At 37.9% G+C, this 17,068-nt stretch overlaps 2 protein-coding genes across 2 annotated transcripts in view; both read left to right on the top strand.

The window, feature by feature from the left end:
• The window catches only part of LOC122670597 (pentatricopeptide repeat-containing protein At1g74850, chloroplastic), a 16,294-nt gene extending 13,995 nt beyond the window's left edge, over positions 1-2,299 (top strand). The window contains exons 2-4 of the mRNA XM_043867540.1: positions 656-970; positions 1,050-1,157; positions 1,475-2,299. Coding sequence (XP_043723475.1) covers positions 656-970; positions 1,050-1,157; positions 1,475-1,811 — 760 coding nt within the window. The 3' untranslated portion in view covers positions 1,812-2,299. The remainder of the gene's footprint in view (positions 1-655; positions 971-1,049; positions 1,158-1,474) is intronic.
• LOC122670598 (transcription factor MYB1R1-like) overlaps positions 1-17,068 on the top strand; it is a 17,209-nt gene extending 141 nt beyond the window's left edge. Inside the window, exons 2-4 of the mRNA XM_043867541.1 lie at positions 15,987-16,269; positions 16,353-16,561; positions 16,656-17,068. Coding sequence (XP_043723476.1) covers positions 15,993-16,269; positions 16,353-16,561; positions 16,656-17,036 — 867 coding nt within the window. The 5' untranslated portion in view covers positions 15,987-15,992 and the 3' untranslated portion in view covers positions 17,037-17,068. The remainder of the gene's footprint in view (positions 1-15,986; positions 16,270-16,352; positions 16,562-16,655) is intronic.

The raw sequence follows: 17,068 nt of genomic DNA, 5'->3' as shown, positions 1-17,068 counted from the left end.
CTGTTTCTTTTGCTAATTCGTATCAGTACACTGAACAATAAAAATACTTTATGATGTCATGAGTAGGAATGAAAATGGAGATCTTTGTTCTAATGTTCTTTATGAACTTACTCGCCAATTGTTTCAAATGCAGTAATTGACAAGAAAGATGCACCAATAAGAGCTTGAAAGAGCATTTCCTTTCCTGTCCCCACCCCCGGGAAAGGGGGGGGGGGCGGTTAGGTGGCTTCTAATTTCATTTTTTAGTAAACAGATAGAATGACACCTGTCCTGCAGTGGTAATTTAGTCTTTACAGTACAAGTTGAAAGTGGGTAGTTGAAATTTTTTTTTAGATTTTCGTATCGAAAAGTACCATCAGTTCTCTTTTATATGTTCAAACTCAGTAACATTATTGCATGATTTTGCTTTGTTGTCATGCTTTACATGGAGGCGGGTTCTGTTCATTGGAGCATCTCATTTCTTGTTGTTCTACATGAGAATTGCTGTGCTACATACTTCTTGTTCTATATTAGAATTGCCATGCAACGTCCTGAAATACAATGAGCAGTTTGCCTATACTATATGAATCTCGATTTTGGTGTGTTGTCCTTGTATTCTTTTCAGGTTTACTTTTACTACGATTTGGATTACTACTAAACTTGATCAAGCTTTCAGGTGGGATGGTGTACATGAGCTACTGGAGGAGATGGCCACTAATAGGGTATCCAATATGCATCAAGTGATAGGACAGATGATCAAGGGAGCTTATGATGATGACTCTAATTGGCAGATGGTTGAGTATGTCTTTGACAAATTAAACTCTGAAGGTTGTGGCTTGGGTTTGAGGTTCTATAATGCTGTTCTAGAAGCATTGTGGTGGCTGGGCCAGAAGGAACGAGCAGCAAGAGTGCTCAATGAAGCAACAAAGCGGGGCCTTTTTCCTGAGTTGTTCCGGAAAAGCAAGCTCATGTGGTCTGTAGATGTCCACAGGTATTGTATCAGATAGTCATGGTTGCAGGTTGTACCCTGTGAATATTTCCTCTAAAATTGAACTGCATTTTCTTCACAGGATGTCGGTAGGTGGTGCTCTTACAGCCATATCAGTTTGGCTCAATAATGTATATTGCATGTTCAAAAATGGGGAAGATCTTCCTCATTTGGCAGCAGTTGTAGTTGCGTAAGTCTTTCTTTTCCCTCTTGGATACTCAAATTGTCATTCTCTTGGATAACAAATATGGCCCATGTGAGGTACATAGTCACGACAAACACACAGGATATCCGGCATTTTGTATGCCTAGAATTGATCTGATTGGATGATCACAGCCATGCAATATGTGCAGCCTTTTGGACCATCAGAGAATTTGTCTGAGAAAGCGAAAGAAGGTCCATCAGAATAGTGGATGGCTGTGTCATCTGATAACATCTGTTTTTTAGCTAAATGTCTCTGCAGGTTCTGGTTACCTTTGCTGATGGTTCTAATTTCCTGTTTACCAGGCGTGGGGTGATGGAGAAAAGTTCCATGGCACGGGAAATTCCTGTTGCAAAGTTGGCCTATTCATTTCTTAAGGATAATGTGTCAGCGTCCTTCTGTTTCCCTGGGTGGAACAGGGGCCGAATAATCTGCCACAGACTACAGCTCAAACGAATTCTAACAGGTTCTGAATCATCAGTAGATGAGTCCAGAACTGAGTTGGTTTCTATTAATAACTCCATTTTTCCTCTTCCTGGCATGAGAATATCCATGACTGATGTCAATAATGGCCAGCATATTAATATAGATTCTGAAACAGGCATTGGGACAAGAACAAAGCTTGTGACAAGTGCAATCTGACAGATTAACAGTAGCACTGCTTTGTTTTCCAGGGCTCAGTTGTGGTTGGGATATTGTCACCCCCTTGAGAGAACTTAGAGAAATCAGGATCAGTTAGACACCAGAAAGAATTCTGCTGGACATTAAATCATGGCTGAGGCATATTTTTTGTGTATGGTTGGTGGGGGGTGAGAGAGAGAGAGAGAGAGAGAGTCTCTCATGTGTAAAATGTATCTGAGCTGAACAGTCATCCCAAATGAACGCATATTGAAAGTATCAAGTGCTTGCAGCGTTTGGTCACCACGCTCAGTTAGATTGATCCCCAGTGGATTGGCTCACTAATTTATCCACCTAGTTGGAAAAAAAGAAGGTTTCCCTTCTGTTCCTAGCTGGAGAAGAGCAGTTCTTTTATCAACACTTGTAAGTAAATTTTTTGTCAGCATTTTCTGAAATCCTATGATTTTCTGTTGAAGTATTTCTCTCAAAAATTAAAGAGCTTTACCTGTGCATAATATGGATCCCATTATATAAACAATGCATAATTCTTTGATGACTAAAAATTAGTTGCTAACATTCCCCTAAGGATCCTGGTGGAGTGCTGTGCTAGAGATTGCTATGGACCAATAAACAAGGTGACTGGGGTCCTTGAAGTGCAAATGGGGTATAATATATGTGAGTTGTCTTTAGAGTTATCTCCACATACCATGATTTTGTCTCCTTGGATGTGAAGGTCTTCATTCCTCAATTCATTGCACAAAGTGCAACATTGGATCTATTTTATTAGCATCAAAGGAAAATTTTCAAGCCATGTCAAAGAGGAAACTAAGGTGTTAATTACTCAGCATGAGATTGATTAGTTGTCAAAATAGGCAGTGAGGGATCAAATTTTTTTTTGTTATCGGAGTGAAACAGGTCAAAACATGAAAAAGCATGGAATGGGGCTTCAAGAAGGAGCTGATGGGAACTCCAAATTTCAATGTCTTTTAGCCTCTATTTACCTTACAACCCTTCATTTTCCTAGAACATGACAGTGGAAGTTTCAATCATTTAGTGTGAAAAATTCCTCAATTCACATGAAGTCACTGTGAATTAGTTCTATTTGCTTCTTTTAATCCTCAGCAAACATGATTCATTATCCTCAGTGAAATTGCAGAAGATTTTGATTAGGGTTTATTCTATGTCCTGTTCTGATTTCAGGATCAATTGATATTTAGTTGGATCAACACCTGTTATTCTGTTTTGCTTGGTTGGATAAAAAAATTCAAATACTTTTGGATCTGATTTGTAATTACCATGTTTATGTTGGCCAAAAGTATATTAGCTGTTCCTCTATTTTTTTTTCCCTTCAATTAAATCTGTTATTTACCCCCCCCCCCCCCCACCCACACACACACACAAGGGGGCACCCAGAGCACACGAGGGGAAGGTGGAATCCCAAGCATCCAGCCAGGGGATGCTCCTTGAATGCTGATTAGGAGCAGGTTTCCTTCATGCGACTTGACTGATTAATCTTTCTCATCTGTCAAATTTCAGTTCAATTAGACTTTAGCAATGGGTAATTTACACATACCACCCCTGAGGTTTGACGAAAGTATGATTTTACCCCCCAGTTTTGAAAAATTCTGCGTACGTCCCTGAGGTTTGCAGACGGTAACAAATAAGCCCATTCTGTCAGTTCATGACTAACTGCGTTAAAATTTAGATTTGAACTGACAGAATTGCCCTTGGCAATTTAGGGTTTCAAATTAGAGAAAAACCCCAAATCTGAACCCTTTGCTCACCTGCAACTCGTCTTCCTCCCCATTCCACTTCTGCTTCTGCCCTAAATTAGGGTTTCAAAGAGAGATGTTCAAAAACTCAACCCAAACAATTCAGTTATGCGTAAAACTCTGGTTGATTGGTCGATCATGTAAGTAGAATATCTCAGCAAAATCAGAAATCTGAGACTAATAATTGGAGATATTGGAGAGTCCCGCTCTAGTTAGGAAACCAAATGATGCAGATAGGCGTTGGACAAACTAGATTTGAGAGTTTTTGGAATGAAATTTTGTTAGGTCAACCAATGGTTGCCATGAGCCTTGTGTGCATCTCTATCCTCCTTTGATTTCTACTTCTTCTTCTCTTCTTCTTCTCTTCTTTTTCTTCTTCTACCCAACTACTGTTTGTGTTACTGTTGATAATACCAAGCTGAGAAGGAAGTGATTGAACTCCTTGCTGCTCTTTGGTTTTGACATGAGATCCTAATTGGAGACAGTATCCATGCATATAGGTAATCCTAATCCAAGGGTTCCACCACCCAAATCAACCCCTATTTTGAAGATCAATCGTAACCTAAATGTACGATTAGGCAGAGGTTGGAAGGGAGGTGGATCCATTCGTTGGCTTCTGGGTCGAAAAGGGGGGGGGGGGGAAATCACTATTAGCTTACCAATCATCTAGAAGATGCAGAAAAGAGAATCCCAGAAAGGAAAATGCATGAAATTCAGATAATCCCAGAAGAAAGAAAATGGGTAACACCAATGACAACCCCCATAGACACAATGAAGAAAAACATAATTGAGATTTGGAGATCTTACGCTGGCGCCATTGATGTTAAATCAGAGCTCTGGTTTCCTTCTTGGTTAAAGAGAACAAGGAGTAAAGAGTAAAGCCTCGAGTCAGGAACTCAGGAAAAATATATCAATTAATGAGACGATGAGTCGACTCGTAAGGTAGAAGTAGAACTGTAGGGGACGGACGGAGAGTGACACCTCTTTATCGATTTTAATTTGCTGCCTCAAATGTCATATTTCAGAATCCAGAATTTGTGATTGATAGATAAAAATCAAACAAAAACCTAGAAAAGAAGAACAAATTAAAACCAAAAAAAGAAGAGGTTGATAGTGTATCAGTTGATTAAACTAATCCATTACAATTACCATCCAATTTGATTGGTTTCAGGGTGGTTTGCTTGAGGATCAAGATATGTGAGTTGCAGGTTTTTTTGGGGAAGATGAGTAGTTGTAGGTTTTTTTTTTTTCTATAAGGATAATTTTGTCATTTCACCCCATGTTTTTAACACTGTTAGTCATGAACTGATGAAATGGGCTTATTTGTTATTGTTTGCAAACCTCAGAGGGCTACGCAGAATTTTTCAAAACTAGGAGGTAAAATCATACTTTCGTCAAACCTCAGGGGTGGTATGTGTAAATTAGCCGTTTAACAATTTGTCAAAACAAAGGTTTGGACTCTTGAAATAAAGATTTAGTTGAGAGAGATTCGTCATCATGTTTGACATATTTAAATCTTCTCAACCATCCAATGGTCAGAATGATGATCAGCCTCTGTGGAGAAAATGTTAGCAGGTGTTGTAATGGTTCTTCCTACTTCCAGCCACAGCCTCAAGCTTATGTTTTTACTATTAGTGAAAGTTATTTCTAGGTGGGATTGCTTCGAGAGGTTTTCTAAGTGGGCCAACTATTTCTGCACTTAACCTTTTGGGATTGGTGTGTGGTTTGTATGATTACACTTTCATAAAAAAAAAAAAAAAAAAAAAAAACTATTTTTGCACCTTGGAGATCTGATTTAGCAATTGCGAGTTGTGACAGTTGGTTATCAAAGGAGTGGTCTGGATTGGTCATGTGCCTCAATCAAATATCCTCTACCCTCTTGTGTATTGGTATGCATTTCGTTTCTGTCCATACATGCATCTACTGGTACTTAACAACTAATGGATTTTTCGTATTTTTCAATACTTTGTTTTGACACTTGGCGAGATCCCCTTGGGATCCACCTATCCACAAAATTACAACCTTCTCTGACTTGCGGAGTGGGAGAACCAAGACCCTCTCCAGACCTTGGTGCATCAAGAACAATATCTAGCACTCACCATTGAATGGATCTCGTCTCAGATATTAATCACATAATTTGATTGCCTTTATATTGCCAAAGCCACAGTAGCAAAGGAGGATAATTAATTTCTCACATAATTTTTAGGACAAAGTTTTCCTTCACCGCCTGGTGAATGTTCAGCCACCATTCTAGGGTTCACAAACCCCTATAGGATTTTAGTATGTTTTTTAAAATACCCTTTCAATATATCTCCTCTCCCGTGCATCTGAACCCGCCTTGGTGAATGAATTGGCTGAAGGAAAACTCAGTCCTAACTTTTATTTTTCTTTATGGGTTGCTTAAATAGAATATGTTATCTATTTTTCCTCGTCTTAAAAGCAAAAGAAGTGTCTTCACGACTGCTCTTTATATAGAAAACCAAAAGGAGCAAATGGAAGTGCATATGTGGCTTCCACCAATGGATCAAAAAAGAAAAGCATTACAAGATGCTATGATGTGCATGCAGGTGGTAAAGTTTTGGAGATTGGTATCTACCAACTGATCAAAATTTGATCCATTGATTGCCCTACTTCACCCTTCAATTATTAGATTACTAATCAAGGAGGAAAGGGACAAGTAGTGGAGAATTAGTTGTTGAGCTCCTTTGTCAAATACCCTTGAAAACGTGTTGTTTTGTAATTTTGAAAGCCTTAGCAACCCAAGAACCATTGGGGGGGAGGGGGGGGGGTGTTAAGACTTTTGTTTCCCTTAAAGAGTTCTTCACATTTATTTCTTAGTAACATTCATGAATGATAGGCTTTGTTAAGGAAGACGAAATCAACTCTTAACTCATAAAGTCTACTCCAACTTTGGAGGGATCCAAACAAAAATCCTCCTCCACAATTCCTTTAGTTAGATAGTTACATCTAACAACCTCAACCAAAGAAGAAAATTATATAGAAAAAAAGGGATTGAGTTTTCTATCCGGCTGCATAGCATAAGTTAGCACGTGCTGATGCAAGGACCACACAACCTGACAGTGATCTCCCTTCCTCATGAACAGTAAAAAATGATTCCTACACATAACACTTGGTAAAATTTCCTTTCTACCACGTGGATACAGTGATTTGGCACCTAAATAGAGAATTCCCCATGATAGGAAACCTGGTCTATCTATACCTTATGGTTCATAAAAGACAGAAACAAAACCAACATTATCAAAACAATTATGAGATGATTTATAGGCAGGGAATAGAAAAGGGTCCCAAGGTATGAGTGCATGACTCCAAGGTGTCTTAGCTGTGGAGAATTAGGGAACATTTATCAATTAGAATCCTAATGAGATTCAAAGCTAAGGGTCTCCGAATTTTTATCCTCTCCTGTTACAACATGGTGTTGTAACGAATCGTGCGGCGGCTGCAGAGATCATGTGCATCATGTAGGACCCGTTGTCACATGACCTCTGTAACCGCCGCACGCTGTGTTACAGCACCGTGCTGTAACAAGAGAGGATAACGATTCAAGGGTCCCCCACCTCTCAAGGTTCTTCAATGGACATTAGTCTTGTCTGACATTGAGAGAGAGAGAGAGAGAGAGACAGACAGACAGAGAGAGAGATTTAAGATTAAAATTTGAAAAGGATGTATCATGGATCAAAAGACTCAAGAGAGGCACCTCAGGTCCTCAATCCACAATTTACAAGGACTGGCAATTAATGTGGTGTCCTGCCGTGTTGTTTATTTCTGAAAGTAGTCCCCACTTTCATGCATCTTTCCGTAATCTCTGATTATATACATACCAATCAGTTTGAGCAAAGTCTTCACTGAGTCTCCGCGGGTATCAGTCAACCCGAAAACTGATACGGTATTGGATTAGTATCGGATCAGTTTCGGACAAATTTACCTTTAATTCTCCTTTAAAAATGGGTTATTCACATATTTGACCGTTTTATCTTTTGTTTATATCGTGTCACCAATACGGTATCGGCACGATATTGGGATCGATCATTTGCAAAACCAGTACCGGGTGATGTGATACTGATAAGTGAAAAGGCTGGGTATGCGTGTGCATGCCTAATACGTTAGCGGCGATGTTTCTATCTCTTTCTCCCTCAGCTTTGAAATGACCTCTGCCCTTCTTGTATGATGCCTCATCCCGCACCCTGATTGGTGCCACCTGCTAGCATTTGACATGCAAATATTGTGCCTATCCCTCTCCCTTTTGTATGTTTTCTTCCTTTTTCTCCTTCTACGAGTGACAAGGATTGACGGCAACAAACAAAAATTCTAAGGTTTTGTCTAGTTGTAGACCAAACTTATGATCTATGAATAGTATATGATCTAATAAAAAAAAAACAAACTCAATGACTTTCACATGATTCGAACGAAAACATAGAATCAATAAAAACTCGGACTGATTTAGACCTAACCTGATGATTTCTTGAACCAGGGCAAGTCTTCATGACTCTAACCAAATTTTATATTTTTTATATTTAACTCAAATGAATCGCCCGAATCAAAACCTAGTTTTTAGGCTTTTCTTTCCTTTGCTGATCCTCTAGCCTTCTTTTTTTGTTTCTTCATCATATAATATAATAATTGCTCTATAACTAAGTTACGATATCTAAAGGAACGACACAATGTGTGAAAATATCAACCAAAAAAAAATGTGGGAAAATAATGAAACTAAACCCATTTTATGGTTCTATAGGTGTATAATGGAATCTACACCTAATCAATGGGAGCAAGAGAAGAAACATCACACAGTTCATATGCAAGAGGCCCACATATTAGAGAGAGAGAACAATACACACTAGTGACCTTTTCTATTATCTTTATGATTCAAACTATATAATTAGTAACAATCTCTAAAAGCATAATATCATACCATACCATTAATAGCTTACCCTTTTCATGACCCAAAGCAAAAAGCTTACCCTTTTTCTGTTAATTTCTCCACATGTTAAAAATATGAAAAGTACTTACATAATACTTCTTGAAATCCTGATAATTTTTTCATTTTAATATAATTCTATTCAAAAAATTAAGTATTAGAATAATTTTTTTTCTTCAAAGTTTCCTTTGATAAAAATAAATGACAGTGATAAAATTCTTCTTTGGAATTTTTTTTTTTTTTAATAAGATAACAAGGGTAAGAGTAAGAATTGTTGGGGTTTCACATTGAAGGCAAAAAAAATAGTTCTACATCGAATATGAAAAGAGAATGTGGAAGATTTATAAGTATTTGTAAAGGCGTCAATTGGTTTCGATTATTGGATTTTTTTTCTTAAGGGACATTTATGAAAAAAAAATTATAAATTTTTTCTCAAAATAACCAACATAAAATAGGGGGTAAATGGAATAAATGGAGAAATATTTAAGTTTTAGCAACTTACACCATCCACCAATTGATCTATCAATCTTACTTTAAAAAAAAATCTATTAAGATTGTGGAGAGACAAGAAGGTTTAAAAACCCAGAATTGAGATTCAGATCAGTCTTACTGTTGCATCAAGAAACCGTCAAGGGGGTCTTCCTGCAAGTCTGCCTGCACAGAAGAACAAAGTGAACATTAGAAAAGCGGTTAGTTCCGATGGGGGACTTTTCGATGCCTAATTCAGATCTCTCTTAGCAACAGTTAAGAGTAACAGTAATCAAGATACCTTTGTGAAGGGTTATACCTGTGTATATATAGTGTGAGTAGTGGAGAGTCCCGTTTAGTAAGTTTCCTCCTTCTGGTAGGGGAATCAATCGTGGAGTCCTTTTAAGAGTGTGATCCTTGAATGATGAGAACCGTGGGCGCTACTCTTGTATTTTCCTTGTAGGAGTGAGTCACTGTCGAGGGTGGATTGATCCACCCCTACGTGGCAGATTGCACCGTTTCATAGTTGAACTCCTTACTGGAGTGGGTACTGATATGATCCAATGGACCATTGGCCATACTAGGCTGTTACTGACCGATGACGTGGTTTGATGCCATTGGATGGCTAGATTTAGGTATATCCGTCCGATTTTTAAAACATTGAGAGGCTGCCTTTCTCTAAGGATATGTTGTTGATATCATGGGTGTACAAACATACACCAATCAATGAATGGCTACATATTCCTTCTATCGAAATAAACATTCCTTTTCGATGATCAGAAAAAGGTAAAAACAATAGTTAAAAGGTTATGGATGAAGTTCCCTAACTTTAACTTTAAGGGTAGGAGGTCCATGTGGGGATTCTTTCTCATACTCTTTCACAAAAGTGAGAGCTCCACAAATGTATTTTTATTTTATCTGTTTTGAAAATGTAGGGTTGGGTTCACATGGATGACACATTTTTCAAACCACTAATTGATGGTAATGTGTAGATTCTTTCTTACACTGACAGTTTTAGAAACCCTCACCCCTTATCCTAATCAAATCGTTTTAAAGCTAGTCCATTGCCATCTTTGGTTTTATATCTTGGGTGAGGGTTCTCTGAGCAAGCGGCATAGAGGAAAATACCGCATCAGAAATGATATTGTACATTGGAAGGCAGTAAGGTCATTTCATATGAGGAAGAAAGAGATATACATAGAGATGCTATTGTACCCTACCCCAACGGCTCAAAGAAATTTTCCTTTAAATTTTCCCCAATATTTTATTCTCCTATGTTTGGCTCTGAATATGAGCACGATTGTTTCCCAAAATCCCCAAATGCAACACCCTTGCCATAACCATACATATTTGATATTTTTATACCATGACCTTTTTGCATCACTTTCTTTGTCCCTGTACTTGGGTCGAAGTGGGTGGGAAGTGCATAAAAGAAGGAAAGAGAGGCTTAGGCTTGAAATGGAAGACAACAAATAATGTTAGAATTCAGAACTCACATGCCATGTACCTTTCAATACTGTTTGCTTATGAGGAAACATTAGGTAGTTCCACTGCCATCACACTTGTGGTCATACCTACTCCCTATGCTAGCTGAGCAGGCAAATGAACCACATCAACCACCTCCTCCAACCCCCCGTCCCCCTTTTAATTTTCTTTCTAATAAAGAAATTAGAAATGTGTTAATTATGAACTTAACAAAATATATCTCTTTTTAGTGGAGGGAGAATGTTTTCTGTGCTGCAGTGCAGGGTGCGCCCACGTACATGGGCCTGCCACTCAAAGGGGCAGGGTGGTCATGAGGGTGGGGGCAGCCTGCACTGTGGCACAGATAATCATGCCCCTTTTAGTATATTACTATGACCTCCCTTGACCTTTGCTTTAAATACACGGACCTCCCCTGCCTTTCTAAAATTTTTATTTGTGTTACAGAACAACAATAATATAGCCTTATCCCAATTAAATGGGATCAGTAACATGGATCCTTGCTCTCTAGTCAATTTTATTTGAAGTCATACATGATACGAAGCCTAAGTTATGCATGTCTTTCTTCACTTCTTCTAGGATTATTTTAGTTCCTTCAATCTGAATCAAATCACTCATTTGTATTGGAGCATCCCAAGATTTACGTTGGACATGGCCATGCCACCTCAAACAACACAACGATCCTTATTCTTATAAAGATGTATATAACTTTCACTACATTGGATGCATATTAGATGATCTCAAACCATCCAAATTATTTGAGTTTTGTTCTATTACTTTATTCATTGTCCTTGTATTTTTGGCCATTCAAGAAAATTCCATCACTTTCATCCCATCTTCGCCTCATAAGAAAAAACAACAAAATTTGGATTAAAATTTGATCATTGAGATGTTTGTGGGGTCTTCTATTACATTGACCAATTCATATACCGCTACGTAGCAAATAGTGAAGCATTATACTTCACTAGATATAGTGCCACCTAGAAGGACTCATAAAAAATGTTGATTTTACTTCGCTCTACTAGGCTATTTAATTCACTTTACTTCTAATCAAAAAGCCCCTTAAATAGTCTAGGAATAAATCTTGGCTACTTGTGCACTTAAGAATTATAAAATCCTAATTCATATATGACTTGAGGACCTAATCCAAAATTAGGGTTGTCAATAGATTAAAATTTTCTACAAAAAAAAAAGATTAAATTTTGATTAAAATCCGATTCAAGTATAGCCTTCAAATAAGGTACTAATCTTACTGAATAATATCCAATATGGATCAAATTGATTATACCTTCATTTGATCCAACTAAAATTATATAAAAATAAGTAACACAAACATTAACAAGTCCTAAATAATATTTTAATTCATTAATGTTAGGATTTCTCCATGGAATATTTTATTTTCTATTATTTTTTTTCATTTAATTTTATCCAAATGCATCTAACACAAATTTTATAAAAGAAATGAAGTCACAATCAATAGGAAAGGTGGTCCAAAGAGTTTAAAGAAAAAGAAAGTACACGGTGTCAGTGTATACTTTTCTCTCATAATCTCTTTCTTCTCATTAAATATGTGAATTCTTTTCTCACTCCTCATAAAATATACCATTTCGCTCCCTGTTATTGGCTGTTTATAATTTTCTTTTGGGTAGGAAAACACTAGTAAAAGAGAGGGTCCAATGGGGGCCCATGATTTTTGTCAAACCGAAAATTAATACTAAACAAATGATTAATTAAGTGTGAAACAACGGTGGAGAATGAGTGAAGTGGATCTGAAAAATCTAAATTATTTTAAAAAAAAATTTGAATGGAAAAGGAAAGTTTTTTAGTGGATTCTTTGAAGTCTCAAGTGTCAATCAATGATGTAACCCTCCATCGATATGGATAGGAAAATGCCGCGACAAAAGCCCATCCAAAAGAAAACAAAGTAGTAGACAGGATTTACAAGAACACCATAGAAAAAGGGCCCATTTTCCATTGGAAAAAGAAAGAAAGAAAAAGTTCTCAAGTTGAAGAAAGTGAGAGAACGTGAATAACACATGTGTAAAACACACTTCCTCACATATGCGTATCTCAAATACAATATAATATTATTGTTGTTAGTATTAGGTAAATTATTATTATTAAGATATTTGGTTAGAATATAATTAACTATTAATAAGGGAACTAAACAAAGTTAAAAAAATAAGCAAAAAAGGTACCACTAATACCACACACACACACATAAACATGCAACCATTGATAGAGAGAGAGAGAGAGAGAGAGAAAAGGAGAGACTGATAGTGGGCCCTAACTACCACGACCCATTATCCTCCCGGCCCATGTCCAGTACATGAGAGACGTCACCATAGCGACAAGGATATTTCTCAAACCATCCCCGAATATTCGGAGCCAACGGTCCATACACACTCTTCTCCTCCAACCATTCCTTTTCGTTCCTTTCTCATCTTTTTTAATTTTTTTAATTTTTCTGATAGATTCATAAGAACTGGATTCCGGTCCTGTTCAATGCACCCCCAAGTTGGAGATCGTCCACCGCAACAGCAGGCGTCGACACGTAGCTTAGGTGTCAATTAGATGGCACGGATCGAGCTAGGAATGAGGATTTCCATCTTTCTCTCCATTGCATATCCATCACATCTCAGTTGTGCTTCATCGATCTGTGCCGTAATGACACCTAGGTTATGCATTGATGCCTGCTGTCATGTTGGATGATCTCCAGCTTGTTGGTACGCGGGAGAGGAGCCCAATCCTTCATAAGGACTACCAATGATTGTGTAGAGAACTATACCATCCATCTGAGACCCCTTTGATTGGGGAAAGAGATAAAAAATAATAAAAGATTCATGAGGTAGTGTGGATGTATATAATACATTGATTGTGTGGAAAACTATTTTTTTCCCCTTAAATTATTGTAGAAATTTTAAACATTCTTGAATAATCATATATGTTTTTTAAACCCTACTTGTATTGAATAAAATCTAGTGATTCGGCTGAATCAAGCTGAGTCCAAGTGCTTTTTTGTTTTTTTTAAACACTATGGAGAGAGAACAAGACTTTTGAATCATAGTTGGAAAATTATCTATGTTTTTCAATTCGACTCGTCCTCTTCAAAACCTTTTGACGTAAGAGAAATTGTTCTGTTGAATGAGAATCACCTCATCTCTGGCTTCCATCGTCTGTTGTTGCAATCTTCTCCAAAATGAAAATTTGAGTCTCATTCATTCACCATTTAGTGGTTGTATCTACTGTCAATCTTATCAACATTCAGTCTATCCATTAGTCTGAGTCAAAACTTGTTTGTCTAACTATATTTTGAATATATTTTTATTTTTAACTCATTCATCCGAATCAAAACATGATTTTCCTACAATGATTTTAACTGAATAACTGCAAAGACAGTGGATTTATTATACATACAATCTAATTTGGAATACCACACGTGGCTTGCGTTGGCCTAGAAGCTCCTATGCTTCTCCTAAGGGTGTCAATTTGGAACCAAAATAAAAAATTGAAAGTAAAATCATCAGTTTAAAAAAGGTCATCTAATTGAATTGAAGAAGAATTAGTTTGATTTTGATTTTAAAACAAGGAATCTTTTCTCGATTCAGTTCGATTTCAAGGGTGAAACCGTTCAGTTAGTACAAAACCTAATTTACTCTAAATTGTATTACTAGTTTAGAGTTAGGGTTTGTAGGCTGCCACAAAAAGCATTGTAAAAGCCAAAGGTCCACAAAGGAAAGTTCTATGTGGAACAATCCTATTTATAACTTGTTTAGATATGAATATATGATGAAAAAAAAGAAGCAATTGGATTTTCAAAGATAAAAGACATAAAGTTTCATTAAGTCATAAGCAAATTTGGAACACTTGTTAAATATTCATGCTTATGAATCCAAGTGATTAAATATACATTGTTAACTTTGAACTATAACTTTTTTTATTCTTTCCAAAACAAGATACTTGAACCTTCTAATTGAAATTGAACCGATTAACGCAACCCCCTACACATGGTTCTAGTGCATGGTATCAGATCAGGTATTAGTCACCTACAAAATCGATACGATATTGATATGTTATTTGTACAGATCAGACAAATTTGCCCTTGATTTTCCTTAAAAATAGATTTTGACTGCTTTACCCCTTGTTTGAACTATTTCACCGATATGTTATTGACAATTGACAATTGACACGGTATTGAGATCGATGACTAGTAAAACCAATATGTATCAATAAAATACAATATGATACAGATACCTCAAACCATGTCTGCACGAGAATGACATGATGCCCATAGGTGATGACGAGGGATTTATACAAAGCATGTGAAGTCTTTCCAATGACGATGGATTTACACAAAGTGCAGTGCAATTCAATTCGAGACTGAGAGCTCAACACCTGGCAGGCTTGACATTTAACGGTACAAAGTTTGAGAAGAAAAGAAAAAAAAACCTGACTCAATCGACTTTGGACCATTAGATGTTGCACTTGCCAGGTGTCGACCTCTTGACCCCTACCACACTCGGCCATCAATGGGGGTTGGTTTGAATTGAGCCTTTGGGATGAAGCCTGAAGGTGAAGTCTTCGCCGTTGCGTTTGTGGTGGGGACATACTCTCGTACTAGGTGCGTTGGAGAACAGTCTTCACTCCTACATCATCTAAATTCTTCATCTAATTTTCTATCTCAGCCGTACAACTGTGGGATCTTTCAACTGTTGAGGAAGACATCTTTGATCAGAAATTTTATTTATTTATTAAAAAAAAAAAACAAAATTCTGACTATTCTCAGAGACTCAGACACACACAACAAGTAGACTTTTTATTTTCTCTTTATTCTCTCTTTCTTTTCAAGTCCACTCCACTCGCAACGAATAATATTAAATAAATAATAATAAATAAAAAAAATCTAACATATCTCTTCTGCCGTATCGAATGGGGCGAGAGAGATGGACCCACGAAATAACCGTCTTGGATTGGCCAAGCAATGGCATGAATTGGGCTTTGCCGCGGCGGCTCAGTAGGACCTAAGGACCGTATCCCATTCCAGTCAAAGGAAGCCGTGCTGCAGGGTGAAGTTGCCGCAGAACATCGTTCCCAAGATAATTAAATCACGTTCTTTCCATCCCACTTGTGAAAACGAAGGGTCAGAGATTAAACACATAAACTCCACTATTCCCATTATATAACATTGGATTATTTTTCAAATTGATACACTGTAGCAGTAGCTGTAGATTTTGATGCTTGATTGAACGGTCCTGATTCATGTTCTGGTTATAACACGAAAGGACAATATCAAAACCCTCCCTAGTCCCTCCCTCCCTCTTCCCCTTACTAATATCATCACCCTCTCCATCCTTTCACCTTCCCTGCATCTCTCTCTCTCTCGCTCCTTCCTTTATTTCTGTACCCTTCGCTTATTATCGTACGATTTGAGATTCCTTCGTTTGTTTTGAGGAAACCCAAAAAGCAAACGAAGAGAGAAGCAGTTCAGAAACAACCCAACTCTGTGTTTGTCAAAAGTCCTCTTCGTTTGGTTGGCTTTAATCTAAGAAGATGTCGCGTTGCTGCTCTCAGTGCGGCAATAACGGCCACAACTCTCGCACTTGCGCCGAAACCGCCGGTGGAGATGGTGGTGGGTTCATGCTTTTCGGTGTACGAGTCACCGAAGGTTCCAACTCCAATTCCCTCAACAATTCTATGCGTAAAGTCGTCAGTATGAACAACCTCTCGCAATACGAACAACCTCACGATCCTAACGCCGATCTTGCCTCTGGCTACGCCTCTGACGATGTTGTCCACTCTTCCGCCGGCCATCGCGAGCGCAAGAGAGGTGTGATTTCACTTCCAGATCGATCTTCAATTTCAATTTTTATTATTATTGAAAGTTAATTAAATTAATTTAATTATTATCAGGAGTTCCATGGACAGAGGAAGAACACAGGCTTTTCCTACTAGGTTTGCAGAAGGTTGGGAAGGGAGACTGGAGAGGTATTTCTAGAAACTTCGTCAAGACTCGTACGCCTACACAGGTCGCTAGCCATGCCCAGAAGTACTTCCTCCGGCGAAGCAACCTCAACCGGAGACGTCGCCGATCTAGCCTCTTTGACATGACCCCCGATACGGTACTTCTCAGAAAAAAATTTCCCCCTTTTTAATTTCAAAACCTAAATCTTATGTTGATAAAACCTTTTTTTTCTTCTTATTCTTGGTGGATAGTTCATGGGATCGGGGAATGAAGAAGAACAAATCCTCCAGGAGAACACAACTCAGGCAGACTTACCACCACCGCCGATAAACTGCAACATGGGTTTTCCGGTGCCGGCATATCCAATGACGCTTACTGGAAGCAGCGGTAGCAACGATACTCCTACGAAGCTAGTCCGTCCGACACCTGTGATACCGGTTCCTCCTTCGTCGAGAATGGCGGATCTTAATCTGAACCAGAATTCACCCGTAGATTCTTCACCACTATCTCTTAAGCTTTCCACATCACCCGATCAGCAGCAATCGTCGAGGCACTCTGCTTTCCAGGCTATGCCAAACTTTAACGCCGGCGATCTTGATTCCAATGGTGGAAGCATTATCAGTGTTGCCTGAGAATAAATAATTTTCTCTTGTTTGAAAAGTGG

Source organism: Telopea speciosissima, chromosome 8 (assembly GCF_018873765.1).
Source record: "Telopea speciosissima isolate NSW1024214 ecotype Mountain lineage chromosome 8, Tspe_v1, whole genome shotgun sequence".
NCBI classification, from domain to species: domain Eukaryota; kingdom Viridiplantae; phylum Streptophyta; class Magnoliopsida; order Proteales; family Proteaceae; genus Telopea; species Telopea speciosissima.
Note: the sequence above shows the minus strand (reverse complement) of the source record. Positions and strands in the feature narration are given on the sequence as shown.